Source organism: Falco punctatus (assembly GCF_963210335.1).
Source record: "Falco punctatus genome assembly, chromosome: 2".
Classification (NCBI taxonomy): Eukaryota; Metazoa; Chordata; class Aves; order Falconiformes; family Falconidae; genus Falco; species Falco punctatus.
In genome coordinates, this window is record NC_137581.1 from 94,174,564 (window position 1) to 94,202,157 (window position 27,594).

Here is a 27,594-nt window from a genome sequence, read left to right on the forward strand (position 1 = left end):
GCCTCCCCGCAGCCCCACAAGATGGCGCCGCGGGACCGGGCCGGGCGCGGGAGGAAGCGGCGTAGGAGGCTCTGCTCGCCGCGCCGCGCCGCGCTCGTCCTCGCCGGAAAGAGGAAGCACCGGCGGCGGCTCCGCTCGGGTCCCCGTGCCCGCTGGAGCCACAGGCTGCCCGGGTGGGTGCGGGGCTGGCGGACCCCTGTGCTCCCGCCTCGCTGGGCCGCGGCGGGGCGGCTGAGGGAGAGGAGCAGCCGGGGCGGCTGAGGGAGGGGCAGCCGGGGCGGGCGGTGGCGTGAGCGGAAGAGCGAACAGCTCGGGAGGGAGTTTCGCTTTCGGAGCCTGGGCGCCCGGCGGGGCGGGCGGGCGGCCTTGGTGGCGCAGATCGGCTCGGCGGGCTCGGGGCTCTGCTTGTGCTCCGCGAAATGTCGGCCTCCGGCCCCAGGCGGGGCTGCGGGAGCTCGGGCGAGAGGGATCCTCCCGGCGCTGGGGTGTGGGGCCGGGGCCAGCCGTGCGTGAGGGCTGGTTTTCCTGCCAGCTGCTGGATTTAATTGTTTGCCCTACTTGGCGGAGGCGAAAGCTGCTCATCGGCTTTGTGATCCTTGAAGCCACTGACCAGAGTCAGGGCATGGCATCTGTGAGACCAGAAAATTAATTTTGCCTTCAAAAACAGTGGTATAGAAGTTTCATGCTCTTCCTCTTTTATGACTAAACTGACAAGCCGTATGTGAAACAAACAAACTAGTAATTGTACAGCTTTTAGCATTTCGTTTTGACCTCTGATTTTTGGCTCACATAGCTTTTGGGTTTCTGTGCTGGCACTCTGAGAAGACCGCCCCTCATTTTGGGAGCAGCAGAGGATTACGCTGGCTCAGGCTCAGGCCAGGTCAAAAGAGCCATAATATATACACTGAAGTTTGATCTGCATGCTTTGAATTTTTAGGTCTTGTGATTAAATGTGGATTGTCTCTGCAATGATTTTGTCTTACGTGTGATCTGTTTCCCTTCCATTTGCAGGAATTACTGCTACCGGTGTAAGAACATTGCTGTGAAGACTAGTGATAGGTAGGTCTCCATAGCTCAACTGACTCTCCTGTTGGGATGACCGACGGTCATAACTGTATCCTAAGTGCCAGACAGGTTTTGTATTTATAGCTGTTCACAAACAAGAATGCAGTGTATAGTGTTGGGAATTTTTACCCTTTCTTCTTTTTAAGCAAAAAACTTGCACTGCCAACTGTCTCAGCAATCACAGGCTTATACTTCTGCGTGACTGTAAATAGGGCGCTTTGGTATTAAAGTTAACATCACACACCAACAATGCACAGTATTAATCTGAAGCACAGAGTGTCAAAACACTTTTCAGACATTTCCCTGTTCTGGTGGTAATTCTACACCAAGAGTAAGCATTAGGAGTATAAAATTGCTGTTTGTGGGAAGATAAACACTATTGATGTTGTTACATGTCATGCTTTTCTTACTGAACTCTTCAAATATTTTTTTGAAGTGTGTAGTAGGGTGAGTTCAAAATACACAGCACAAACTGATGTTTAACACCTTAAATTGTGAAACTTGCTGCCATGGGATGTCATGGAAACACAGTGTTCATGGGTTCAGAGAAATTATGTGTTCTGGCTTAAAATGCCAAAAGCAGTTTGGAGCTGAAAAAAGTATCTGAACTGCCACTTGCTGAAATCAGGGGAAAGGCACTATGAAAAATAATTCTTGTATGTGTACAACAGTGTTATGTTTTACTGTTTCTTACTGCCCATTGCCAGAAACTGGATACTAAGTTAGGGACGTCTCTGGCCTGACTGAAGAAGGCGCTTCTCGCAGGCTAAAGTAGCAGAGCCAAAAGCAGTGGGCAAAGGACATGGTCGACTGTCTGTTGGTTTGGGCATTTCCCATTTAAACAGTTTCCTCTTTCGGGAGAGCTTTATATGAATGTCTTTAGTTGAAATTTGCTGAATTTATTGAAGCTTCATCTTCCTTTCATAACATCTTGTATTTTTACCGTAATATCATGCAACAGGTTAATTAATCATGTGCTGGTCGGTGTTGTGAATGAAGCCAGCCCCTCCTCGGTCCCGCGTGGGTCGGTCGCTCAGAGCCGTACCAGCCGCCGCCCGTTCGGGGGCCGTGTGCCCGCGCCGTCCCCAGCGCACCGCTAGGGGGCGTAGCCTCCGCAGCATGGGTTGTATTACCGAGTCATAAATAACAATATTTTGTCGTTGCGTTTGACAGTATGACAGACATTGTCTCAACTTCTTTTGACTCTAGTGGAATTAGGTGCAGTCGTTGCTTCGATCTGATTTATTTGTTTTCACTGACGCTTACTTGCCTCACGTTGGTACAGACACAGGCGTGTTTTGATGAAAGGGAGTACATCCATATCTAATTATCAGTGGGGAAATATTTTAAAACTGACAAAAGGAAGTAATAAGTTATAAAAAAATAACTTCTCTGTCATTAATGGGCAGAATAGGCAAACAAATCTCTTCCTCATTTTAAATTCCACAGTTGCTGGTGAGTTTCATATGTTTATTTGCTTCCAGATTTTATTTTTTAAAGTGTTAATTATAGAAGTAGAGTTATCACATGTATTTTCTGGTTCTTTCCATGTTTTATATTTAATGTAGTTTCTTTTGGAAGAGTAAATCAGCTGAAAATAAAACAAACTCATTCTTTAATTTAGTGTCCCAGCTTGCAGCATTGTTGTGCTTTGCTTTGTATTTGTCTAATGTTTCATAAATAATTTGTGAAAGTAATGAATATTTCTGTGTTTGGCAAAACAGATTTTTCATGTTTGGCAAACTAATACAGTTGGATAGTTTTGCCAGGGTTTTTCCCCTCCTTCCCCTTCAGAGAGCATACGTACATGTTGTGTATTAATAATAAAATATCAGGCTTCATCACTTACTGCTTTAAAAACTGTATGTACGTTAAGCTCTGAACCTGATTTCTGCTCGTGCTGGGGCTAGTTCAAAGCATCTTTTTGTCATGTAGTAATTAGGGTGAACATGAAAATTAAATACACATACTTTTCTGTAGTGTAAAATGAAGGAATTGGCTACCGTGGACTTAGATTTTTTAGTATGAGAAAAAGACATTACACCATTCTTGACAGTATCCAGATGTACATGAGGAAGGGACAAAAAAGTATGTGTGCATCATGAGAGTGGAGATAAAAGTTTTGAAGAGGGCTAGCACAGGAAATGAGATACTTGAAATGGACAAAGAGGGATAGCCCAGGAGTCTTTTATCTATTTGTGGATTTCAAGAGTTACAGGTAACCGCAGTGTTTTACAGTGACCTCAGTGCTAGGTTTTCTTCCTCCTCCAAGCAGACAGGAGAGAATATAATGAACTCACACACTTCGGTTGCCTAGTGCTTGAGTCCGCAATCCTTTGCTCGCATGAGTCGTCTCATTGATTGCAAGGGGACCGCTCATCTATGTAGGGCTTCTTGTAGATGCGTTGTTGTGACCAAGGGTTTATGGATTTGAGCTTATTGTGGGCTTTGCAAAGGACAATAATTTGCCTTTGTGGTAGCTGCATAATTTGCATTTTCTTTGAAAGTGGCCCATCCCCATTCTTTCAAGCAATACAGCTTGGCTTAAGAGGCAAAAAGTTGCTGTTTAATCGGTATTGTTAAATACGAGGCAGAACACAACTAGTATGTACTTTATTCGTATGCATTTTGAAAAATCCTAGTTTTATGCTGGTATAAATCTGTAACAGTTGTAAGTGCTGTCTTGGCTATATTCCAGTGTTGCTGGGAACAGCGTTTGAGCATGTCTTAGGGGTAGCAATGTAGTTGCGTGTACTGGTGAGTACTGAGTTTCTGGTACCTTGCATTGGCACTCACCTAACATAAAGTTCAAGTTGAGGGTGAGAGTATGAGGAGAAATACGTGGATGAAGCAGCTAATGTCTTAATGTAACAAAATAATTGCCAGGTGGGGAGGGGATTCAGAATATTTCTCAGTGATTCATGCTGATAAATCACACTGAAAATAATGGCAATTATAAATCCTGCCTGGTAGTTATAGATACCTTGTTCTGCCCCCTCTTACCCGCCTTCTTCCTCCCACCCATCCAGCTCCAGTTGTCCTTCCTTTAACCTTTTCCTCACGTTTAACAAACGGGATTGCAACTTGAATTGGCTTGTGATATTTTTTTATGGGAGGCAGGATCAGATGTTGGGGGAGGAAGAGAGAAATAAGGTGAAAGAAGGGATTGTATGCAGTTATACGTGTATGATAGGTTTAAACAGAAACTACTGCTTGAATGGAGTGAAGATGGGTTTAATTATTTTATGGCAATTCTTTTGTAGATGTCCATGTGCAGACACCACTGAAGAGTCAGAACAGTGTGTTTCGTTGAAGTTTATGCTTTTTATTTGGTATTGATTTGGAAAATAAAGGTTGTAGAAGCATAAAGTGTGGGAGAAAATAGAAAGGAAAAGGGTAATGGAGAAAAAAAGTCTTCAGTCCCAGCATTTTAGGCTGTGTTGTATAGAAGGGTCCCTTTTAACCTTATTGTAGTGGGGAATTTTAACAAATGGGATTTTTACTGATGCTAATCAAAAGCTATATAAATAAGAGACTTCAGCTAGCCACAACAGAGAAGGAATATTTAATAGCTGTAGGCCATAGTACTCAAGTTTAGCAAAAATATATTCAGTGCTTGTAACAATCTTAGTAAGTGTATTTTTATGAATTAAAAAGCTACTGTTTTCTTTTCTAGTTCACCTTGATCACTAGAACAAACTCCACAAAAGATGGTAAGCAGTCTTTATGGGTTCTTACGTGGTAACTTAGTCACATTTTATATACAAAATGCATATAAACACTTTCATTCAACTTTCAGTGCAGACTTAAAAATTAGATGGGAAAGTAGCTAAACTGCTTTGAAAATAGAATTCATATTACAACAGTGAGTGATTTGTCTGCTCCTAGGAAGACTGCAGAGACATAACAGGAAAATAACAGAGAACTCTGGTCGTTTGCCTTAGATTTATAGCTTTTGTTTCCTTGAGGAAATCTCTCATTTCCATTTATTCCACAGCTGAAAAAGCACAGACATAGAGCTAAGTTAGACTTTAAAGAGTTCCTTTCCCTTTTCCACCCCAATGTAAAACACTTCTGTAATTTCTTAACAGATGTATTTTTAAAATTCAAATGTAAAAGGGGTTTTCAAGGGTCACTTTCAACAAAAAAGCCACAAAAAGTAGTTGGACAGGCACCAGCATCACAGTTCTGTCTACATGAACTGGCTTTTTGTCTTCCTTTCCCCTAAATTAACAACTGGAGTTAGTCAGCTAGACAAATCAGCCAGCTGGATTCCAGAGCTTTCAGTAAAGTCGTCAAGGCCCTTTTTAGAAGCCTTTTAGAAGAACTAGAGATAATTTTTGAGCTTTAAAAGAATATGTTGTCGTCTTTGGAAGTACACAGAATGTAGGAGATACCTGCTTTTGTCCATGGTGTTTCAAAACTGTGTTTTTAAGCAGTGGAAAAAATAGACAAAATGTTCTAAAAGTAGCCTGTGAATGTATCAGATTTGACGACAGGACATTCTCGTCCAACGGCTGAAGGATGAGGAGTCAGCGTGACATTCTTAAGCTAAGCAAGAACAGTAAATAAAACATTGCTCATCCTAGCTTTTAGGTGGTTGGATAATAAAGAATGAAGAAATTCCATATGGAAGGCAGATGCTTTTCTTGCACCCACTCATCTCAAGAATAAATATTCTGAAATGTATGGTCATGTAGCAGCACAATGTTAGACCAAGAGGAGAATCGTAATGAAGTTTCACCTCCATGAATTGCTACTTTTCAGGAAAGATAATCTGTCTAGACTTTAAAATCACATAGCTGAACCCCACAGCCCTTCACAAATAGGGTGCCATTTTTGTTCAGAAGTATCTTAAGGAATACAAGTTTGTTGTGGTGGGGTTTTTTTATGGAGTCTGTTAGCTTGGAGGTGTTTTGTTTCTGAGAGCGCTTACCAATGACCTTAAAAAGAGATAACTTTTATAGATGTCTTATGGGATAATGGGCTCAATTTTGCAGGAAGACAGGAAACATGAGAGTCACAATTACTATTCCAAACTCTCTAGCTTTTGCGTTATTGCCTGAGAACCAGAAAGTGAAAACAAATGTAAGTAAATGAAATTAACCGCTCTTGATATTGTTAGCATTAAATGGAAACTATTTCTTAGGCTTTCTTTCTTCTGTTTTGTTTTGGGATATTTTTTATCCAGAGAATCATTGTTTTAAGGCTACAGAATGGTGCTAGGGCAGATCAAGAAAACACACTTGAAGAAAGATTTTTGTCTTGTATGCCCTTCTAAAAAAAACCAAACAAACAAAAAACACAACACAAAGGACTGTAAATGTCACATTCATCTCTGAAAACCTTAGCTAATCTTGCCATAGTTCTGAGCGTTTGCCAAAACATGACTTAATTAAAATTCTTCCAATTTAAAGTACAGATTCCATTTTGGCCCAGATACAAGATTTTTCTATGGAAATGAATATGTGGGGGAAAGAAAAAAACATTTGCTATTTATTTTACTTGTTGTAGGCTCTAGTTTACTTTATGGTCTTCGTTTAAGATCTATTATCTCCTCTTTTTGAGAGTAGGACAAGGAGGGAGATGAAATGGCCTGTAGAAAGGAGGCTTAAGGCTAGAGGGACTGTGGGGCTTTGTAGTTGCTGGTGAAATTTGAACAGCATGAAACTGTTTTTTCAAGAAAACTAAAATTAGCTGGAAGACAGGAGAAGGTGTGTTACGGTATGTTTCATTCTGTAGAGCTTTTTTTCCATGTACTTTATCAGTGGTACTTTATTACCACTTGTCGTATGTTGGTTGGTGATGAGTACAAAAGGGAGATTTACTGGCAGCTTGCACTTGGCTAAATTGAGGCGATGATGGATATATGAATTTGGCTGAACTGCCATTTGACCTTTACTGAGAAACTTACTTTGGCAGGCAGATGGAGGAAATATGTTACTGGATAAAATGAATGCCTTTGTTTAATATGGAGGAATTTTAATCTCTTGTGTTTTCTGTCTGCGGATTTGGAAATCAGGTGTAGGTTGTAATACATACACCTTGGAATGATTCAGTTCTTGTAACTCACATGAGTGGCTGAGGAATTGTGGAATATATCCACATAGCTTATCCCCTAAAAAGAACCGATTCCTGCTGTAGTAGCACAAACACTTTGAAAATACCTTCTGGATACTGCAGCTTCTCTATTGCTGATTCTTCACTGGTAGTTGTGTTGATGAAAAAACAACATCCTGTAAGAGTAATGAAGTGTAGCGCACTTGCACTGCGTTAATACTTGTCCTCCTTCAGATCTATATGGTCTATCATAGGAAGAGGATGACTTAATGATTAGAAGGCAGACTTTATGCTTGCATTTACAGTGTTTCTCCCCTCAATTACCATTTCTTTTCTCTCTCTTTCCCCCCACCCTGGGTTGGGGGGAGGGGGCTTATGTTCTTTCCCTCTCCCCATGTTTTAGCAACAGGAAGGCGCTGACCCATGGTATTCTCAGCAAGTGTATGCAAGATACTGGAAGCACTATGATCTAGCCATGCGCTGGTTGCGTAGACACCAGAAAGCCTACAGGAAAGCCATGGAGTCCTTTTATCACCTACCGTGGCATCCTTCTGCAGCCTCTCCAAGTAGCCGCTACTCAGATTGGGATGGGAATGATCTCCCACATACCCAAAACTGTTCTTCCAGCAATAGCCCACGTGGCAGAGCTCCGTACCATAAGGGAGCTCAGCAGTACACAGATGCCCACCAAGGGAGGGAGGATGCTGACAGGGACTCTGAAATGGAAGAAGACTCTGAGTCTGAAGGGGAGATAGAATATGACTTGAGCAACATGGAAATCACGGAGGAGCTTCGCCAATTCTTTGCACAGACAGAGAGGCACCGGGAAGAACTTCGTAAGTCCATGCTTGTTCTATGTTTTCTGGTACTTAGTGGCCATAACATTGAGTGATGGATGGCTTCATCGTTTACAGGTTTTATGAGAATTCACAGAAATATGCAGTGCAAGTGAGCAAGCCAAACAATGAAGTAGGCAAAACTGATGGGTGCACTTAAGTCCCATTCATTAGAAATAAGTCTTCGAAAATGAAGTTTTTTTGGTAAGAGAAAAAATTATGACTGCAAAGAGGAGAATAACACGTTGTCCGGAAGACAGTACTAGTCTGAAAGAAAAACTCCATAATTTTTATAGTTAAATCTAATATATGTCTGAGGGGGGAACCCAGAGGAAGTGCTTTACTACATCACTGAACCCTAGATTAAGCCTCAATGTATTTTATTACATAGAGAAGTCATTTTGTTTGTTATTCTTTGGCTAACCCAACCGTAAAATTTCATGACCTTTTTCTTCTCCCCCTGCATCCCTAGGGTACTCTTCATTCTGTACTATACCACAGGTTTCTCTTTGTTTTGCATCTTGATCTGCACCCAAATCCGTAAGCAGGGAATATAAACCAAAGACTTCAGATTTTTCTCAGGCCTTGATCCTCAGAGGTATTGGTCATATTTGTTTCTGTGAAATCCTTAAAAGAAATAGAAGATTATGCTGTACTTTTATTGACACTTTACTGCATATGTAAATGTTGCAGGCAAATTTATTATCTGTTTTAAGGAAGCAGTATGATGAAAGTAACTTTTTCCACATGACTCCAATAGGAAATACCCATAATGAATGTTTAATAGAGCTTTCTCTGAAAGAGGGAGATGTTTTACAAATGCATAATAAAGACAATGATACTGGGTGGGAGGGATAAAATTTGTGTTATTTTAAGTTTTGTAATCAGCAGGTATCCAGTGAGCTAAACACCTCAGCTGAACTTCACACTTCCCACCAGTATGATGCACAGTTGATCTAGTTAGCAGAGGAAAGTGAGTTAAGGAGCTCAGTGGTAGTGCCTGACACGCATCTCTTTCTCATCGTGCTTCTGCAGAATCAGCGTGTGAAACATTCCTTTGATGAGGTATGGGATACTTGAAGATGCTCTGCTACTTCTGGAAATGCAGTACATTTTCTTTGGATTTATTTTGCCTTTATGTTTAGTGGTGTTCAAAGGCATGCAAGTGGTTAAAGTGGTATCCTGGAAATTGAGATATCTGGGCTCAGAGATGTTCTCTGTTGCGTATGTCCTGTATGACCTTGGTATAGCTATTTAATCTCTTCCTGACCCCTCACTGGCTGCTCTTGCTAAAAATATGATTTGATTCTTTATGATGAGCAGGTGAATTGGGAAGAGGTTTGTGACTCACAATACAGATTTTACTTCTGTTCCTTCCACCACAGTGGTACTTTTCTGCTGTGTGCCATGTACTAGCCTACTTCTGTGTAAGTCCATTCACTTCAGCAGCACTATTTCAGATCTTCAAGCAAATTGAGCGGAATCTGGTCTTTAGCTGCTGCATGCCTCAGTTTCTTTAGTAGTTTCCCTATAAATTGAGGATAGTAATAATAATAGTCTGTAATTCCTCAACACATGAAAAACTAAACAAGTACTTGATTTATTGAAATTCAAAAGTGCCACAGAATTCTCGGGTGATAGCATCTAAATGCTGATTTTTTGAGTAATTAAAAATACAGTATGATCTTGTTCAGAAATATTTTTTTTCTTGCATGGTGGGTAGAGGAAAAAGAAAATAGAATAAATCTTTATTTCTGTTAAAGCTTCTCAGGAGAAACAATATAGCTTCCCTCATGGTGTGGAAATGAGCTGGTATGGAGACGGTGTTGAAGGCAGTACCACTCTACTTTAGGAGGTAGTGGTATTAATTTTCCTGGATGCTGTTTCTGAACAAAATGAAATTGAGAGATTCATTAAGCCATGATCCATAATGATGCTATCATGTTATATCTTCCATCCTGTGCTGAATAATGATTGTCATTCTGTATTGATGCTCCAGAAGATGGAGATACTACTAATGAAGCCCACCGTTGCTGAAATGTTTACTCTCTGATGCCTCTTCCTTTTAATCCCACACTGTATGTATGTTGTGTGTCCATTCCCCCTGCCAGCCTCCCCGCCCCCACATAGGAGCAGATTTGTAGAGGAATTTTGGCACTAATGTGCTCAGTAATGCCTGAAATTTTAAGTATCATCCATGTCTGGAAGAGACATTTATAACGTTGAGGTAAGAGTACTAAATTTTCTCTATAAACTGAATATTTGGGTATGTCAAAGCAGAATACCAATAGTAACCTTCATGGTCAATTGCAATATAAACCAGCTGTTAGGGAACATTAAGGAGGAGGCTATGTCGCGTGTCTTCTTTCTTTGGCATAAATAAGGGGCTCCAGGTAGAGTTCACAGCCATCGACCCCTGCTTCTTGATATGCAATTGGGGGAAGACACCTGGCTTGTTGCTTTTTTTAAAATGATTACTATGCAAGAGTTTGATACATGCTTACTGGCAACTTACAGAAGTGAGACATAAGATAGGAAGGGGAATTTGGCACGTAAGGATGGGAATACTAGTACAGAGGATGGAGGTCTGACTTACCTTTGCGAAGGATGACTTCCATTGGTCTGGTGGGTTTTTTAAGCCCTGCAAATTTAGGAAATACTATGCAGCTATTTTGGATGTGCATATTGAGAGTCTTCATTTACCAAGTAAGGGAGCAGCTGGTTCTCACACATGATCCATGTCTCATCGACATGTAGAAGGATAATCAAATGGGCTAGGAAGGAAAATCCTAGCTGATGTTCAGCTCTTTACTTCTAATGCCTGCTATAGAGTCTGCTGGAGGTAAATGTGGTCACAGACATCAAAGTATAACATGTTGCGAACTTCAGCTGTGGAAGACTTAAATAGGCCTGAAGGTGTAGGTGGGAAGGGCCTTTGTGTCTGGACATGACATACAAGTATTAATTGCAAAAAGAAAAGTGTCAGAGACAAGGAAGCCATCATGTTGGACTAGACAAAGAAGAAAACATTAGGTTTATGTCTTTTTTTCGGTACAAACTTGAAGAACAAGCAGATTCCTAACTTCTGTCGCACTTTTTTTTGGTTTTGTTTTCACAGTGGGCATTTACAGTGATTGGCTGACTTGGACAGTAAAGCTTTTGAAACTGGCAGCTCTGAGCCTTGCTACATGATTTAACACTTCAGCAGTGATACAGTTGTTCACAACTAGCCTCTTTTAAAACAATCTTTTTTTTTGTCTTTGAATTCTTGCCAAATTCTACCAGTTTTTCTAGTCACGTTGTGTTGCAGTCAAGTTATGTGTTCCTGGAGTACCCCAAAGTAATAGTGAGCAGAGTTTACCTGAGGCTTTATGAACTCAGACATATTAATGTACTACAAACTTATCTCATATTCTATATATGCAGTGCATTTGACTAAAATACCTTACAGTTTTAATTTCTTTGCTCTTCGGTTGTTTCTTCAATTGCAATCATAATTATCTAGTGATTCTATTTTTTAGTGTTTTTTTTTTTTTTTGTGAAGCTAGTATGTTACTCTGGTTCTTCATGTAACTGGTGATCCTAATATACTGTGCTTCTTGGGGAAGTTTTTAGTTGCATTGCAAAGTCTTCCCTTTGGCTGTTGGAAAGTATGAGGTTTTTTACTGGGTTGCCATACCTGTCAGAGCTAGGTAGTATGCTGAATTCCCCAAGCACCCTAGAGGTAAAGGACAGAATACATTAAGTTGCCTTTTTATGTTTGCAAGAATTAAAAGGACAAAAACCAAGAAATGAAGATTCACAACCCTAACAATTCTGTAAATTGTCTGATTGCATATATTTATTACACTGTTAAATTTAGCCTCTGAAACATGTAGTTTTTCCTTAAAGTAGTTTTTCTTTGTTCCCTTTTTACATATAAGAGAAAATTACCACTGTAATTGAGTGAAGACAGCATTGTGAGTACATTAAGAACCATTCTGTAGTAAACAGGCAATGAGACAGTGTCCTTTATTTAAAAACAAAGAAAAGCAAAGTACCATCATGTCAGTTCATTACTGAAGGATAATAGTCTGTCAATTGTTAATGCTATAACTAGGGGGTTTTTTTCCAGTAAAGCCTCTATTTGTATTGCCCACATACCCTCCAGTTTTTCCAAAAATAATGTTGTCTCAAAACTTTCATGCCAGATGGAAAACCTTTAAAAAAGAATTGAAAGAAGATGGCAAATGAAGATGTTTGTTTTAAATCTACAGTTTGTAGAGTTTTTTTCCCTCGAGTCTCTTTTTCTCTGAAAGATGACAGTTGCCACTGCCTCTTCCATGAAGAGAAAGTAATGGAATTTTCCGTTTTTTGAAACTTGTTTAAATAGCACCAGATCCATGAAGCTTTTTTTTTTTATTTAAGGCCTCCTATGTGCTTCTTTGGAAAAGAGACTTTCATGCAGTTTTTTTGCCACCATGTTTTCTTTCTTTCTCTCACTTTTGGTAAATGCTTCTCCCTGTTCTTCTGTCTGTCTGTCTGTCTTCCTCAGACTGTAGTTCAGATTCTTTCTCTCGGTCACAAGCATTTTTTTTGTATCTTCTTCCCTACCCTAAACTGCCAAAGCAGTGTGGATGATGAACTTACCTCTGCTCAACTTCCTTAGCTTTGTGAGCCTTGCTTGTCACATGAACTTTTACCACTATCTTTAGAAGTTGAATTGCTGAAGCTTCTGAGAAATGCTTTTGAAATTAGAGTGCTCTCTGCAGTATGTGTGGGTGCTTGGGAGATGCTTTTGAAGCATGTTTTTTTGTGAACTAAAGGAGAAATGTGAAAGGCTCTTCCTTTGTACCACATATCTGCTCTTGATGATTTTATCGTGTAGCAGCAGAATCTTCTCAAGGGCGCACACTGTGTCCAATGTAGAGGCTGTGTTATTTCGTACTGGAAGCCAAGAGCTAAGAAAATGCCTCCTTGCTAGAGAAACAAGGAAAACTTGCAATTTTCACTGCTTTAATACTGGAAACTAATACGTACCTGCAAAAACAGGGGTTCTGAATTGTGTTTGGAGAGCAACAGTTGGGCACAGGTTTATATCCATTTCATAAGAGACAAGGTTATCTTTATACTAAGAGTATCAATTTGGGAACACAGCCATTCCTAGAATATGTGATAGTTGAAAATGGCCTTGGATCTCATGCTGGAGACAGATTTGAGCTTAGAGGAATGTATAGCTTTGCTATATGGTTCTATGCCTTTCATATCAATCCAACAGATTTTGCAACAAATGGACACGCTGCTGTACAGGAATTAATGGAAGAGAGGCACTGCAAAACTTGAGGTGCTGCTGAGAAAATAGTGACTTCCTGTATCACGGGACTAGATGCAGTCAGAAATGGATATCCTCTGCTGCATGCTCAGGAGTGTTGTATGAGGGTTAGCATATAGAACTGGAAATTATATGTCAAGTCTTTGTTATGTGCCTGGGGCTGAGACTAACAGTGTTAGCAACCCTGGAAAGTATGCAAGTGCAAAGCCAGGCTTATTTTTTTGCTGCTAAGGGATGGCCCAGGTTTCAGCTCCTAGGTGGTGTCTTAGAATGTTGAGACACACCATGCATGCAGCCTGGACAGCTGGGTGGAGCTGGGTCCTGGAATGCCACTTCCCGGTCTGCCAGTGGCTCTGCTGGGCTCAGTTCTTCCTCATCATGCTGTGGAGTACTGTTATTTGAGTTAGAGCAGGTTTATAGCTCAGAGCATGGGAAAGAGGCTCATGTGGTTCAGTGTAACTGTAGTGTAGACATTGCTTTAAGAGGAATGTCAAGATGTCAAACACCTATTTCCTCTTACATTTGATGGAAATAAAGGGTGCTGTCTTAATGCGAAAATATGTATTAAACTTTGGAAACCTGCGTTTGAAATTGTCACCCTTTGTCTGAAGTGTTCCTGTTGTTACATCTGAGATAATATACACATGGCTTGTTGAGAGGTTCTATTTATTCATATTTATAAGGGATTTTGAGTACTTTAACAGGAAGTGAGCAAAAGCCTCAAGTGGTAGAAGAATGAACAATATGTTCTGCAAAGAATTGTTCATTCCAGACCTTTTGTTTAACAGTTATGTTAGATGTCATCCTTGGGACCAAAACACATCCTATCAACATCATCCTTGCTGGACAAATACAGGGTTTCAGCTACCCTTTCTCCCAGACAGCTACTATCCCTGAGTTATTCATGAGTCAGAGAAGTCTAGTAATGTGTATTGTTGCTGCTCTTAGTAAATCAGTGCTTTAGTTAAATTCATTCTGACTAGACTTGTCTTGAGGATATGAGGATAAGATGTGCAAGACAGAGACAATGATTGTCTCTCTCAGCTGCCCTGTCCCTCACCATCCGTGTGCTAGATCTTCTTTTGATAGCTGTTTCTTGATAGTTGCTGGTCTCAAAAGGATCCTGTGGAAACAGGTCAGTAGCTTGCTGTGATGGATTAGCTATTGGAACTTTCTCTTTACAAAGAAAATCCATGTGGTAATTCAGTTCTAGGTTGGACAGGTACAAAGTCAGTGCCTGGTTTGTGTCTGTGTGGTTTCCAAGGATTGAGAGCATTTCTGTGACGTACCTGGGCTCTGCAAGGCTTTGGCAAAGAACCACCAGGCAGACCTCAGGGCTGGGAGGCCACATGTGGAACAAGGAATCCTTCCCCAGTCTTGTTGTAAGAGCAAAAACAGCTTTCAGAATGCTGTTATGGAAGATTACTTCATATGGGAACAGTTTGGTGTGGGAAGACGCAGATGCTGCTTACACTCGAAACTGGTGCTGGCAATTTTTTGAAGGCAGGTCTGCCTGCTTGGTTATGCTGTTAGCATCTGCAGCTGCTCTGAGTGGCTCCTCTAGCCATCTTTTCATTCTTTGTCCCTGCAGGGGAGCCTGTGAAAGCAGCTGCAGCTGCTGTAGAAAAGAGCAGGTGAGATCATGCTGACAGACACAGCTCTAGGGAAAAGTGACATAAAAGCTGCTCTGTGCTAATCGCTTGATTTGGGCAGTCTGTGTTCACAGTTTATGCACTTTTCCGTTTCCCCTAAAATTCATCAATTACTGGTTCCATCTAGGTACCACATGTAGCATTTCTGGATCTCTAAATGATTTTACTTAGGAGAGAGCTTTGTCTGAGTTTTGTGCTGATAAATCCCAATTCTTGTTTTATTAAAGTTAAATCTTCCTTTAGTGCAATACTCTTGACCTTGTAAGTGGATAGCGACAGTATGGGCTATGATCTGTTTTCTAACAGCCTTTTTTCTATCTGCCTGGGGGAACTGTTGTAGGAGGAATTTGTAACATTTCAGGGTGTAAAGAACTGGAGTAATTGGAAAAGCAGATGTCAAAGACCAAGGTGGAAATGGATGTAATGGTATGCTTTCTGTGCTCTTATCTAAAAAATATGCTCAGAATCTACAATGGAACATGGCAGCAAAGTGTCTCAACTGTTACACGTTTTACGTCTCTGTTACAAAGTAAACCTCTTGTTCAGATTTGCTTGGAGGCACATCATTTATCCCTGCTAATTTTAACAGGGTGTTGCTAATGCCCAAAATGTAGAGGCACCATTTGCTTTTCAACATCTTTCACTGTGCCTCAGTTTTATCAGAAGCATCCAGATGGAATTCATGTCCATCATCATTAGGCAAATGTGGGTGCTGTGGAGGCAGAAACTGAGAGTTTGAAGACTTCCATCTGCCTGGGTCTTTTTGAAACTCCTTTCCTCACACGCTCAAAATCAAGTGAGAGTTAGACAGAGGCTGTTAGGCTACCCATTGCAGACTTGGGTGGCCTTTACAGATTTCCATCATGACCTTGGATGTATCATTTGGGACTAGATCCACAAAAGCTTTCAACATAGGTGGAATTTAGAAACAGATACCCAAATTAATAATCTCTCTCTTCCAACCATGCCTTCCAGGAAGAAGACGACTAGTAATTTATACCCAAAGGATGATGCATTTTAAACCCCAAGGTTTAAAGGGAACATTGTTTTATTTCCAGTGGCTGGGTTGAGTAGCTGTGACACCTTGTGCCACATGATCTGCTGTGAAGCCCGTTCCCAAGGGATCTAAAGCACCTCCTGCTCTAGCACTTCTACCTTTCTCCTGTGATAGCACTTCCCTGTCTCTCAGGAATGTAGAGAAGGTTGATACAACAACACACCAAGAAAAAGTTGTGCTGCCACCGTAGGAAGTACTCAGTACAGATTGATCCAGCTGTTCATCAGTGTTACAATTGGCCTCCAAAGTACCCACACCTGTTTATCCAGTTATCAGAACTTCCCTCAGATACTTTCAAGTACATATGTCTGAGTTGTCAGAACTCTGCTGTGCAGTACACTGAAATCATGGAGGCAATGTAAAATGAAGAATGAATCTTAAATGGGTATTTGTACTGAAACCAGGTTTGTACTGAAATGAATAACATGGGGGTTATCCTGTTGATTGTCATTGTTCATTTAGCTGCATAAGACTCTCCAGAGTTTAATTTCATTTGTAGTTGCTTAAGTGGTGGTTGTTGCTCTAAAAGTCAGCTCTGTACTCACAGAAATTGGAGAAACTTTGCCAAGGAATGTAGGTCTCCAAATAGGCCTCGGTTTTAATATGGTGGTTCAAACGCTAACAAGCCAATACTGTTGTTTTCTCACTGTGCTCAGGCCTTGCAGAGCACCTCTGTTTCTAGGAGGTCTCCAGTTTCTGATGTGGTTGCTGAGCAGAAGAGTTGGAAGGTGCTTTAAAATTCATCAGTTGTCATTGCTTTGGGATTTTTGGCCACTGGTATGGTGGGAAGGAGGCTTAAAAAATTGTAGAAGAGTCCAGACTATGGAGACTGCATCATGTGTGACAAGATGGAGGAGGTGTTGAGGTGGTAGATGGCAGAGCATCTGGCTGACTTTGGAGGAGTGCAGGAAGAACTATCTGCATTTTTTGATTTCTACATTTCTCAGTAGGTAAAGCTGGTGATATGTAGTTATTTGCATTCCCTGGTTTTGTTTTCTTCCCTTGGCATTAGTTACTGACCTCTGTCATGAACAGGCTGATGGGCTAGATGAGCTTTTAGTCCTATGACTCTTCATGTAAAGCCCCCTCTTCATCAAGTCAATTAAACACTTCATCTGTGAATTTGTCCCGTTGAAGCAACAGAGTGGAGACATGGAGCTCCCACTTGCCAAGAAGTATAACTCAACTTTCTGAAGGGCAGGTTGCCAGCTCCCTTTTTGAAAGGAGGCAGTGCTCAGACTTCTGCTCCAGCATCTGACTCTGGAATTAATTCTGGGGTCAAACATTTGCCTTTTGCAGAAGGTACAATAGACACACATCTGCAGGTTTTCTCTGGCATGTTTTCCCAATGTTTTTTTGTTGTGTTTTTAATACTGGGCATAGCAATTATCCTCATGTATTTAAGTATATTTCATTTAATTTACTAGAATGCTGAAATGAGCAATTAGAAGATCAGAGGTAAACTAGGTTTCCAAAGCTACCCCTTTGCCCTTTCTTTCAGAAGTTGTGATATATTTTGCCAATTCCTTTAGTTTGACCCTCTTGCCAGATTGATTGGTTAGGCAGCACACTGTAGTTTACTAAGAGCATGGAAAAAAATACATATTTTCATGCTGAAATTGATTTTATGTGGATCAGAGATTGTTATTTAATTTTCCATGTCTGCAGTAATACTAAATTATGGACCTGCCAGTTAACTGAAAGGTCAGTTCATAGCCTGAGTATGCGTCCTTTCAGAAAATCAGAGACATGATTACAGGTTGTTCTCAAAATAAAATTGTTTTTCAAATGTTTTTGATAAAGTAGCAGATTTCCCTACATATGTTACTGAGTTGCTTTCTCATATCAAACAATAAACGAAACTTGAATTAGCACTGCAGTCTGTGGCTGGAGGCAAGAAAGAAATTTCAATGTAAAATTTGAATGTGCAAGTTTGATTTAGAAGACTGACACAGGCTACTTTTTTTTTTTTTTTTTTTCTCAAAAGCACCAAACTTTCAGTATTATTTAGCTGTCTAGCACTCCGTACATCATGGAACACTTTCTTCCAAGTGCATGTGCTTAATTTCTGTTCAGGACACATTTAAAAAATGATTGTGAAACTCCCCTGTTCTGGCTTGTTTTTAAAAAAGCACTTTTAAAATTGAACATTTCCTTGTTCAGTCTCCTCTGACTGTTCCATAAATGTATGCGTATATGGATACAGTCGTATATAGACTGAAGTAATCCTTCTGTTTACTCTAGCACTGGTGTCTTTGTCTGGCATCAGCATTGTTGCCATCAGCGACAGATTGGAGTTGTTTTGGGGGATGGGAGTGCAGAGTCAGCTGGTCTGTATTTAATCTTTCTGCTGTAGACTTGATCCTTATAGAGGCAGCTGTCAGTGCCTGATCCTGTACTAATTTCTAAGCAGTGATCGGTCAGCAACTCCCTGGCTGTGTAATTCTGTCAGGTGGCACAAGTGTGCGGTCTGGACACTGTCTCTGGTGTGATACAGACCCCTGGTTACACTGGGGGCTCGCCTCTGCATTTTGCATCCTAGATGTACACTTACCTTATTACAAATTAGATTTAGAGCATTCAGATCTCTAGAGCAGGCATTCACTTGAGGTACCACTGGGCTAGCTGGTCGCTTCATGTTTACGGGATTTGATTGTTTCAGTTAATTTTCTGGTTAGGGTAAGAATATCCCTTTTTAAGGGTTGCATTGTGGAAGATGATAGAAGAAAATTTAAAAAAGGTGATTTGTTGTTTACCTGGACAGTAACCAGTGGCCCACTGCTAGTGTAAACATGGACATGAAGGCTTGTATTGTTTCCATCTAGAATCTCTGGCAACTTGTTTTGGAGACCACACGACAACCCTTCTTGTTTTTTTCTCCTGTTTCCAAAACAGAAATAGGCTTCATTATCCAGCTAACTTCTAACTTTCTGCCAGTTACTTAACTACAAATTTCAAAAAAAATTGAGATAATTAATTCTTTAGAACTGTCAGGTAGGAAAGTACTAGATTCATTTTACAGATTCCTTACTGTGAGACGTGATTAATTTAACTTGAGAGGGATATATACCACCTAGTAGCAAACCTGGAACACCTTCATTCCAACCTTACTTCCTTGCCTTCTATGCATTTTGATTTCAAAGGTAGTTTCTCTCTCCTTGCTATCTCGGTAAGTAATTTTGTGCTGTTTCTACAGAGCTATCTTCTTCAAAATGTAGAAAATCTGTGTTATATTGAAAGACAAGATAACAAACTGAGTAATTTAGATTTGCAAAATCTGTTTGCTGTCTGCTTAGACAGCCTGTTGCAACTGTGTCTGTCTTAGGGAGCACACTCTCTTGCCTTGGACTATTTCCTGCTTTTACCAATAGGTTTTCAGTTGTGCTTCAATGAACATGTCTCAGCGCCAGAGCTGAGTTAAACAATTTTTCTTCCTAGCCATTCACTCCTGCTCCGGTTCTGCCCCTTTGGTTCAGCATGTGTGGTGCCGAGGCACCGAACTGTACCAGTATCAAATACAACTTGCTGGTCTTGGTTTTTCAATTGGGTTTTTTGTTGTTGTTGTTGTTTATGATTCATTGTGTGACCCCTTAGACAATTGTAGCAGCATCCTTGAGGGGCCTAGGAGCTGGAGCATGCAGCTCAGGGAGAAGGAGGGGAGCAGAAAACTGTAAGCTGATTTTGTAGCAGAGGAAAGAATAATGTCCGTGGAACCATGGTTTCAGACTGCCACAAGCTTGCCAAGGAATCACATCTGCTCTTACTTCAAAGCCTGTAACAGAACATTTTATTTTTTCTTGAGAATATTGCATTGCTTGTAGATATATGTGGTGAAATATTCAATTACTTTTAACTCATTCATTCCTCAACTAGCAGATGGAAAACTTGTCAACGTAGATACTTGGGGTTTTAATACCTTCAGCATTTTTGGTAGTTCTCTTTCATGGTGGTTGTGACTCTGGTTGCTGAGAGCTTATCATTGCAGACAATTGCTTCCCCCAAAATCCGCCTTTATTCCTACTCAGTGTTTTTAAGCCAGCTACAGAATTTGATTTTTCTGCATAGGTTAGACTGCTGGCATAGTAAGATAGGGCTTAGCTGTCTCCACGTCTTTGAAGATCAGACCGATGTTAAAGATGGGAAGGGGAAAGTTTTATTGTGTCATCTGTAGTCCTTCTGTTACCTTTTTTTGCAAGCACAAAGTTTTAAATTTAAAAAGTTTAAGGTCTGTTTTCTCCAAGCCAGTTTACAGGTAGAATGAGGCTGTTTATTCTGCTATAAAATAGTCACTCTCTTCTTTCAGTATGTTTCCACAATTTTTTTAAGTTGCTTAGTGTTCCAAAGTAATCATCCAGCAAGTGAGACTATGCTGTTTTCGGCAGCCCAGAATATTTTATCTTTATAGGTGTGGAGGTAAGTCACAATTGTTTGTATCTCGTAGGTTCCCATTGATGGGAACTCTTGTCGTGCAAAGCTTTGCACTTGATAAAGAGTAATGCTTGAGATGTCACCCCTCTGGAAATCCAGAGCTCTGTAGAAATCAAACTCCGTGGATATCCTGTTTACAAATCCTCATGTTTAAATCCTTACTTTGTTGGAATTCCTGTAGGCAAAGATTTTGGTTTTCCCCATGGTGTGCCTGGTTTATGCAAGTACAGGCATAATAAAACGGTCTGATGCTATCACCTCAGAAAAACTCATGTGTAAGTTTATGATAAAGGTACTTAGCCTTTCTAAGGAGATGAAGAAGCTGGCATTTTGCATCGAGAAGCTTGTGTGGGCAGAATATTTAACACAGCAGATAGGCTTGTGGGAAGTGGCATTCAAAGAGAGAACTAGGAGTTTTTAATCAGTAGAAATGGGTGGTGTTTTTAACTCAGTGTGGGCTGCTCAAGATCGGCTCAGGTAGCATTTAAGGCAAGATGAGCAAGCTCAGAAAGTGCACATGCAGCAGTAACGGAAAATCATTCATCATTTGAAATAAGCAGACAAATATGTGAACAGGGGTATAGGTCAGTCTGAAATCATGGAAAAGAAAAAATAGACCAAGGCTGGGGAAAGTGCAGTATATCCTTGTGGAATAATGTGCTAACTAAGCAAGAAACTGAAAGTCGGTGAAGGCCATTTGACACTTACAAGGAGCAAGCCCTTGGTCTCTTGCCATAACGACCATTGTGTGAGGCAGAACGTGGCAGACTGCAGTGTGTGCGCCTAGAGAACTGTGGAGAAGGCTGCTGTATATGAAACATTGTCAGATTGCATATGATCACTGGCTACGGTGAGCTGAGGGTTGAATGTACAAATATTAAGAGCTAAAAATAGTATAAGAAACCACACAATGCTGGATATGAATCTTTTATCAAAAATTCAACATAGATAATTACACTTCCTACTTTTACCTTCTTTTAACGTTGAAAAGTCTCTCCGTGGAGAATTCTCTCCAAATAAGGGAGTTTATTTGGGGTTTGGTTTTGAAGGGGTTTTTTTCTTTGTTTTGGTGTTGGGTTTTTTCCCTTTTAATAAGAAGAGGATGAATTCCAGAGAGCAATTTTTTTTTTTATTGCTGCTTAAGCTTCTCAAAGGATCTTACAAAGAAAAAAGAGCAAAGTGGATCAAGTTTGCAGAAAGTATATGACATTTTCCTTTTTATAAAGTAAGAGAAACAAGACATCTTGAGTTTCTAAGGACCTACAGGGAAAATAGCTTATGTCTTGAAGAGCTTAGGTCATAGTTTTGCTGAAAGTATGTAACAGGGCGTTTGTGTGCATATGAAACCCCAAAAGCAGTGAACAGCTAAGGTACTGGTTACTGGGTTTGGCACTCCCTGAGGATGGGGGTAGTTGTCTGTATTTGTTCACTTTTCTTTTCAGCTAGTATACTCCAGATTAAAAGTCATCCGTAAAAGGTGGGAAAAGTTGGTGGGTGTGGGTGTGCAGGCAACAACCCGAAACTTTCTTTCAGAAGGCCTGGAATCACTGATGGCATCCCAGAATGCAGTATGAGTTAGGTAGAAATCTCAGTATTCCTTAAATTTGGAGAAAAAAGGCTGTTTAATGTGTTTGGGAAAAGATGTCTCAACTGCTTTTGGCCAGATAACGACTTCCCAGCAGAACTGCATGTGGTAGGAATAAGTTAATTCTGAAAACAGCTTTAAGAGAGGAAGAGCATCTTTGGGAACAAATGGAACTGACCAATTAGGAAAATGTGCACAATGCTTTTTCTTTGTGCAGGAACCACACACCACTGCAGCTGCTTGCCTGTCTTGTGAATATTTGCAAAATTCCGCTCCATGATTGCGGGAAGCTTGCCAGTAGTTGAAACTGAGTGCTGTAAAAGAAAGCACATTTATTTCAGTCTGTGTGAAGTGGAGGGAGGAACTACTTAAAACTGTGTAAAAGTTATTTGTTTCACATTTATAACTTGGCAGCACAAGGACTTACGAATTTGGAGTGTGAAACTGATTTGAGAATGAGCTGGGGACTTCATTGCTGCAGACTGAGAATTAGTGTTTTGATAAACCTTGCTACCTAATTCATGGATGAACATTTGGTGCTTGGTTCAGAGAAATTCTGGTTGCCTCTATAACTTTAGGGCTATAGACATTTTATAATTTTGTTGGTTTATTTTTTCCATTGTCAGATGCTTGTCATCTTTTTGAGGAAGATGTAGTTGCACATTTAGCTCAAGTTGCATTGCTTTGTATTGTTTTTAAAGTAAATTTTGAGGTAGTGGAGAGAACTCAGACTGCTGGAAAGTTGAGCAGTTCTACTTCCCAGCCCTTGCCCCCACCAGAGAAAACCTAATGTGCATCTCAACAGGACAAAACTTTCTCTGCTTTCATCTATTTTTCATCTGTATTTGGCTGGAAATGCTGCTTTTGGAAACGCAGTAGTTTACATACCCATTCTTCCATGGCTTCTCTTTCTTTGATTGCCTGTGACAGCAAAGAGTGCGGTCACTGACAGTGGAGTTTGTCATGGTAGTATCTCTCTGCAAATAACTGATTTGAAACAGCAACATATTCCACACAGATACAGCGGTATCGCCAGTAACAGCTGACATGTTCTATGTTCAAATCCAGCCTTTGGTGCAAAAAACTGTGGGTCCCTGTAGCAGATTTCTGCCCCCAGCCTCTGCTTGGACTCTATAGACCTGATGTATGTGTCAGACTCCAATAGTCACTCCGGAAAATTTTTAACCAGTAGCTATGGAACAGTAAAAGTCAGGTTAGAGAGTTAAGGGCAGTACATCTGATTAGTGTAAAGTAGAACATAGACTCCAGACATTCATTAGGTAATTCTGAGAATGGTATTTAAATTGGTATTATTATTTTGATTGTTAACATTAGTATCCTCCAGGTTTATGAGCTACTCTGTGCTACAAAATGGAGATTGATGCATACTAAACTCTAATCCACTCATCCGTCATAAAGCTTCTGCTAGAGACCCGTTTAATTTCCAAACAGAACGATTCATTATCTATCTCTAGAGATGTTAATTTTTCTTAAGTGTTAGTGTGTGCAACGAGCTATCAGAGAGCATTCTACAGCAAGCAAGCGAAGAAGCAGCTGTCTCTAGTATGCAGCTATGGGACTAATGAATAAAAAATTTCCATGGGCAATACAGAAGTACAAGGAATTGTCTTTGTGGCCCAAGAGAGTCAACAAATACAGGTTCAGTTCATGCCCTGCCAGAGTTTTGCTGTGTAACCTACAATGGGAAACACTGGTTTTCCAGATAGATTTTTGTTTTCTGGATAACACTATTCAGTGTAATTTGCATCAAGTTCATACTTAAAAGCATGTTGCCTAGTTGTGGATGGTCTGGTGTCCCAGGAAGTTTGTTTCGGTGGGATGCAAGTGACAGCCTGGGTGCTATAGCCTGTCCTCATAGCACTGGGTCCTCTGTAGGCAATTTTAATTCAGACCTTCTGGTTAAAATGGCCTGACACCAAATAAATGTGACTCTTCCAAAAATACATATGGACTCTAATGTATGTTTCTTTGTGAATTCTGGCAGTGCAGCCCACTTCAGGGGTGTGCCCTTAAAGCAAAATCACAGAAATGGCTCTCTGGACTACATCACTAATGACCTCCCAAGCTCTCCTGCCCTTCAGCCACCAACACAAAACTGTGGATGGTGTTGGAAATGACAGAACAGAGGCTTTCTGTGTCCCTGTCAGACAAACAGATGCCAAAATTGAGGTTTCTGGTTATACTGTGTAAAATATCTCTTTTCTATGAATGAAGTACAGGGATAATTCATTTAGGAAGTCTGACAGGCAGTCAGTTGGCTGCTCTGTACAGTACTTTCCAGTGTAAAAATAAACTGCAGATGTTTGACACAGATATGTCAGAATACTTAACTTTGGGTTAGGGTTTGCAGATGTCATGTGTTTTGTGGAAGCTAAATCCCTGTCTTATGGGAAGGAGGGAAGAGGTACATAGCACCAAACTCTGAGAGGCATGTCCTGTGTGTATGAACTGTGGACACTCTGTCCCTTTTGATGTTTAAAAAAAAAAATGCTGTCATTAGTAGTGAACTATTCCTCTAATGCAGTTTTGAGAACAGTCATTTGTTATTGATAGGCAAAGGAGTTCAACTGCCAGGTGATTTTCTTCCTCTGGTAGAAATGTCCCCGTCAGAGGGGAGTTTTGTATAGCACTTTGCTGTTTTAACTGCATTTGTTCCATCAGAGCAGCGCTCAGGATCTGGAGGCAAGTTTGGGTACACAAAATCAGGCTCTTGCTTTTTGACTGGACTTACCAAAGAGGATTTTTGATGACAGATTGGTCCAAATGTTTCACATCTCTGAACTGTTTTGGATCCTCTTTAAAAGACATGATGCAGGGATTTATGTTGGGTGCTGGTTTTGTTTGTCTTCAAAGCAATAGCAGTAAGGCTGACAGTTTTGAACTTTGCAAGTCTCGAGAAATGGATGAGGTTGGGTAGTTTTATCTAAACACAGTGCTTACATCTGTGTTTCATTGGATGCACTTCATGGCAGACACTTACATGACAGACCAATTTGTTCATTTTCATAGAGTAGTAACTGATTACATTTTCTCTTGGCTATGGTTCAGCTGAAGTTGCATTGTCCTGTGCATTCTTTCCTTGTCTCAGCTGCTAAGTCATTACTTTGGAAACAATGCTTTTTTTTTTTTTTGGTGGTTTGGTTTGGTTTGGTTTTTTGTGGTTTTTGGTGGTGATGGAAGTTGTTCTGGTTTTGATGGTGTTTTTTTTTTTTTCTTTTCAGGGCATGTGTATGTTGGGGAGAAATGAAACAATGCTGGTTTTTACTTGTTATTACTAATACAGAGAGTTTTGTACGCTTTCAGAGTTCAATTCCAGGATCTTCTTTCTTCCCACTTCTTCCAGCCTGGCTTTATCATGCTATTTAGTAGGAATTTGTCATTATGCATAATGAGCACAGCAGGATAAATAACACACAATTTGTTTTGTAAGTTGCAGAAGCTGGCTGTACCCTAGACTGTGTGGATCTCTGTTCTCTAGACCCAGCACAAATTTGCATATGTGGTATTAAAAAAGTTAAAATAAGATGAGATTGGTTGATCGCTCTGTAATTTACATGTCTTGTGGTTTATTTGTCTAGGGAGACAGCAGCAGCTGGAAGCTGAGCATGAGTACGTGGACGCGGATCAAGACCTTCACAAAAGGACAGGGCGTTCTGCGCAGCCACCTGCAGAAAGGCCTGGGGAGAGGCGAGTGGCAGAAATGAAGAAACTGTATGGTGCCGAAGCTGCCAAAATCCAGGCAATGGAGGCAGCCATGCAACTTATCTTTGATAGAAGCTGTGACAAAAAGCAGCCCAAATACTGGCCCATTATACCCCTTAAACTCTAAGTACCTGGACTGTGCTCTGACCTGGCACGGAGCTGTAGGAGTGGATGCGTCGGTCAGGTTGTGCTGCTGAAGGAACAAACTGCAGATTTTGGTTTTGGCTGGGCTTTGGGACAGAGGCTGACAAGAGTAGCATGTTTCTTTGCCCTGTGTTCCTTTTACACTGTCAGCGATGATCACAGTCCAGTATATGTACGTACAGTTGTCAAGTAGTAATAGGGGGGACAGTAATATCAAACATGTCTAAAGTCATAGTTTCACTCATTTGATACCTGCCTGCCTCGACCATGCCTGCAAGAAATATAATCATGTCTATATTCAGTGAACTAGAAAGACTTAGTGATGTGAAAAATACTCTATGAATTGCTCTTCCGATTTAGGAAATTGAGTGGTCCCATTTTTTAGTCTTATTTAACGTGGTAGCATTTGGATCGTGTTTAACACAGCTAGCTTAAAGTGTTACGTTTGCTAATCTTGGATTTTTTTTGAGAACCAGGAGCCCAGTGGCCAAGACACAACATATCAGATTACTGTAGCTCAGTCATTTGAATTTTTTTCAAACGTTTATAATAAAGCAGGAAGCTTTTATTCTTGACGGATACTTGTCTGGCAGGAGTTCAACTCTAAAGCATCATTACATAGAAAAATGTGTTCATGAAGGGGGTGGAGGGAATTGGGGGGAAAATCCTGATGTGGCCCTGACTGTTCGAGATCTGTTTAGTGGAAGAGAAACTTAAGAGGCCAAAGCACTCTTGGATCTAGTGCCTACAGTGATTTTTGCCATTCTAATAAAAAGCATCTAATTGGTTTGAAACTTTTAAAAAAGATGTGTTTGATAGACAAAGGGAACATCTGTGTGCTGTATATGGAGGTGTTTATAAACAAACATGGCTACGTTTATTTTAGGTGCAGCATTCCAATGCCCACCTGCATATCACATGCACAAAGCTTAGATGCAAGCAAGTTAGATGCGCCTCTGTGTGTACTCCTCCGTCTGCACAGGCTGTTTGGCTCCACTTCTGTCACGCTTTACTTTTGGTCTGTTGTGCTTGCCTCGCTAGTAGCTGACCAGGTGGAGTGAGGCACACAAGTGGTCTAAGTAAGAGAGGCAGGATTGGACTCTCAGTACCGGTGACTCCTTAGAAAATGGTACACTGAACGCTTCCAAGAACTCTCTGTGAAGCACTGCTGCTTATGTATCATTGTGTGCTGAAGGCCTGTAGTTTGTATTAAGCAGCATTTCCATGCCAGGGCAAAGGAATATTATGCTGTTTTAATTGTGACAAACAAACATGTACCTTTCTGGCAACACAGGAAAGTCACGACTAGATTTCGAACTTCAGTTCACACCTACTTTGTCTGGTGTATTTCGGTGGCATGTGTAGTTTATAATATACACCAGCCGTTGCTGTGCCCTCTGCAGCACCCAGCTGCACCAAAGCAAATCTGCGGTGCGGTTTGGAATATCTCTGGTTTTACTAGTAGTTACTATGTTCTTTCAAAGCAGCATTTTCATTTTTGTTCTACCTTCTTCACTTTAGATGTGACAAGATGGAGTTAAACCCCCCAGTCTCCATGACTTTACTGGTCTGATTTAATCTGAAGAACTTTACATAAGACAGGAGAGGGGAAAAGAGTTACAAACAGTCCTGCATTTGTCTTCCTTCTTGGTTTTGGTGGGTTTTGTCAGAAATTCAGTGTTTTGTTTGGGTTTCCTTTTGTTGACCAAATAAATTATCTTCGTAATACCTTA

The 27,594-nt window shown here is 40.6% G+C and overlaps 1 protein-coding gene across 7 annotated transcripts; it reads left to right on the top strand.

The window, feature by feature from the left end:
- On the top strand, positions 1-27,594 carry GEMIN8 (gem nuclear organelle associated protein 8). Of its 7 annotated transcripts, none has more exons than XM_080375714.1 (6): positions 1-173; positions 1,012-1,059; positions 4,742-4,778; positions 6,066-6,153; positions 7,529-7,961; positions 25,594-27,594. In XM_080375714.1, exons 4-6 carry the CDS (start codon positions 6,079-6,081, stop codon positions 25,842-25,844), a joined length of 759 nt encoding a protein of 252 aa, XP_080231840.1. In that variant the 5' UTR covers positions 1-173; positions 1,012-1,059; positions 4,742-4,778; positions 6,066-6,078; the 3' UTR covers positions 25,845-27,594. The 7 variants fall into 7 exon arrangements, with proteins under 7 accessions (XP_080231840.1, XP_080231844.1, XP_080231842.1 ...); XM_080375719.1 differs by having other exon boundaries at positions 29-173; positions 6,113-6,153; XM_080375715.1 differs by lacking the exon at positions 1-173 and adding an exon at positions 278-666.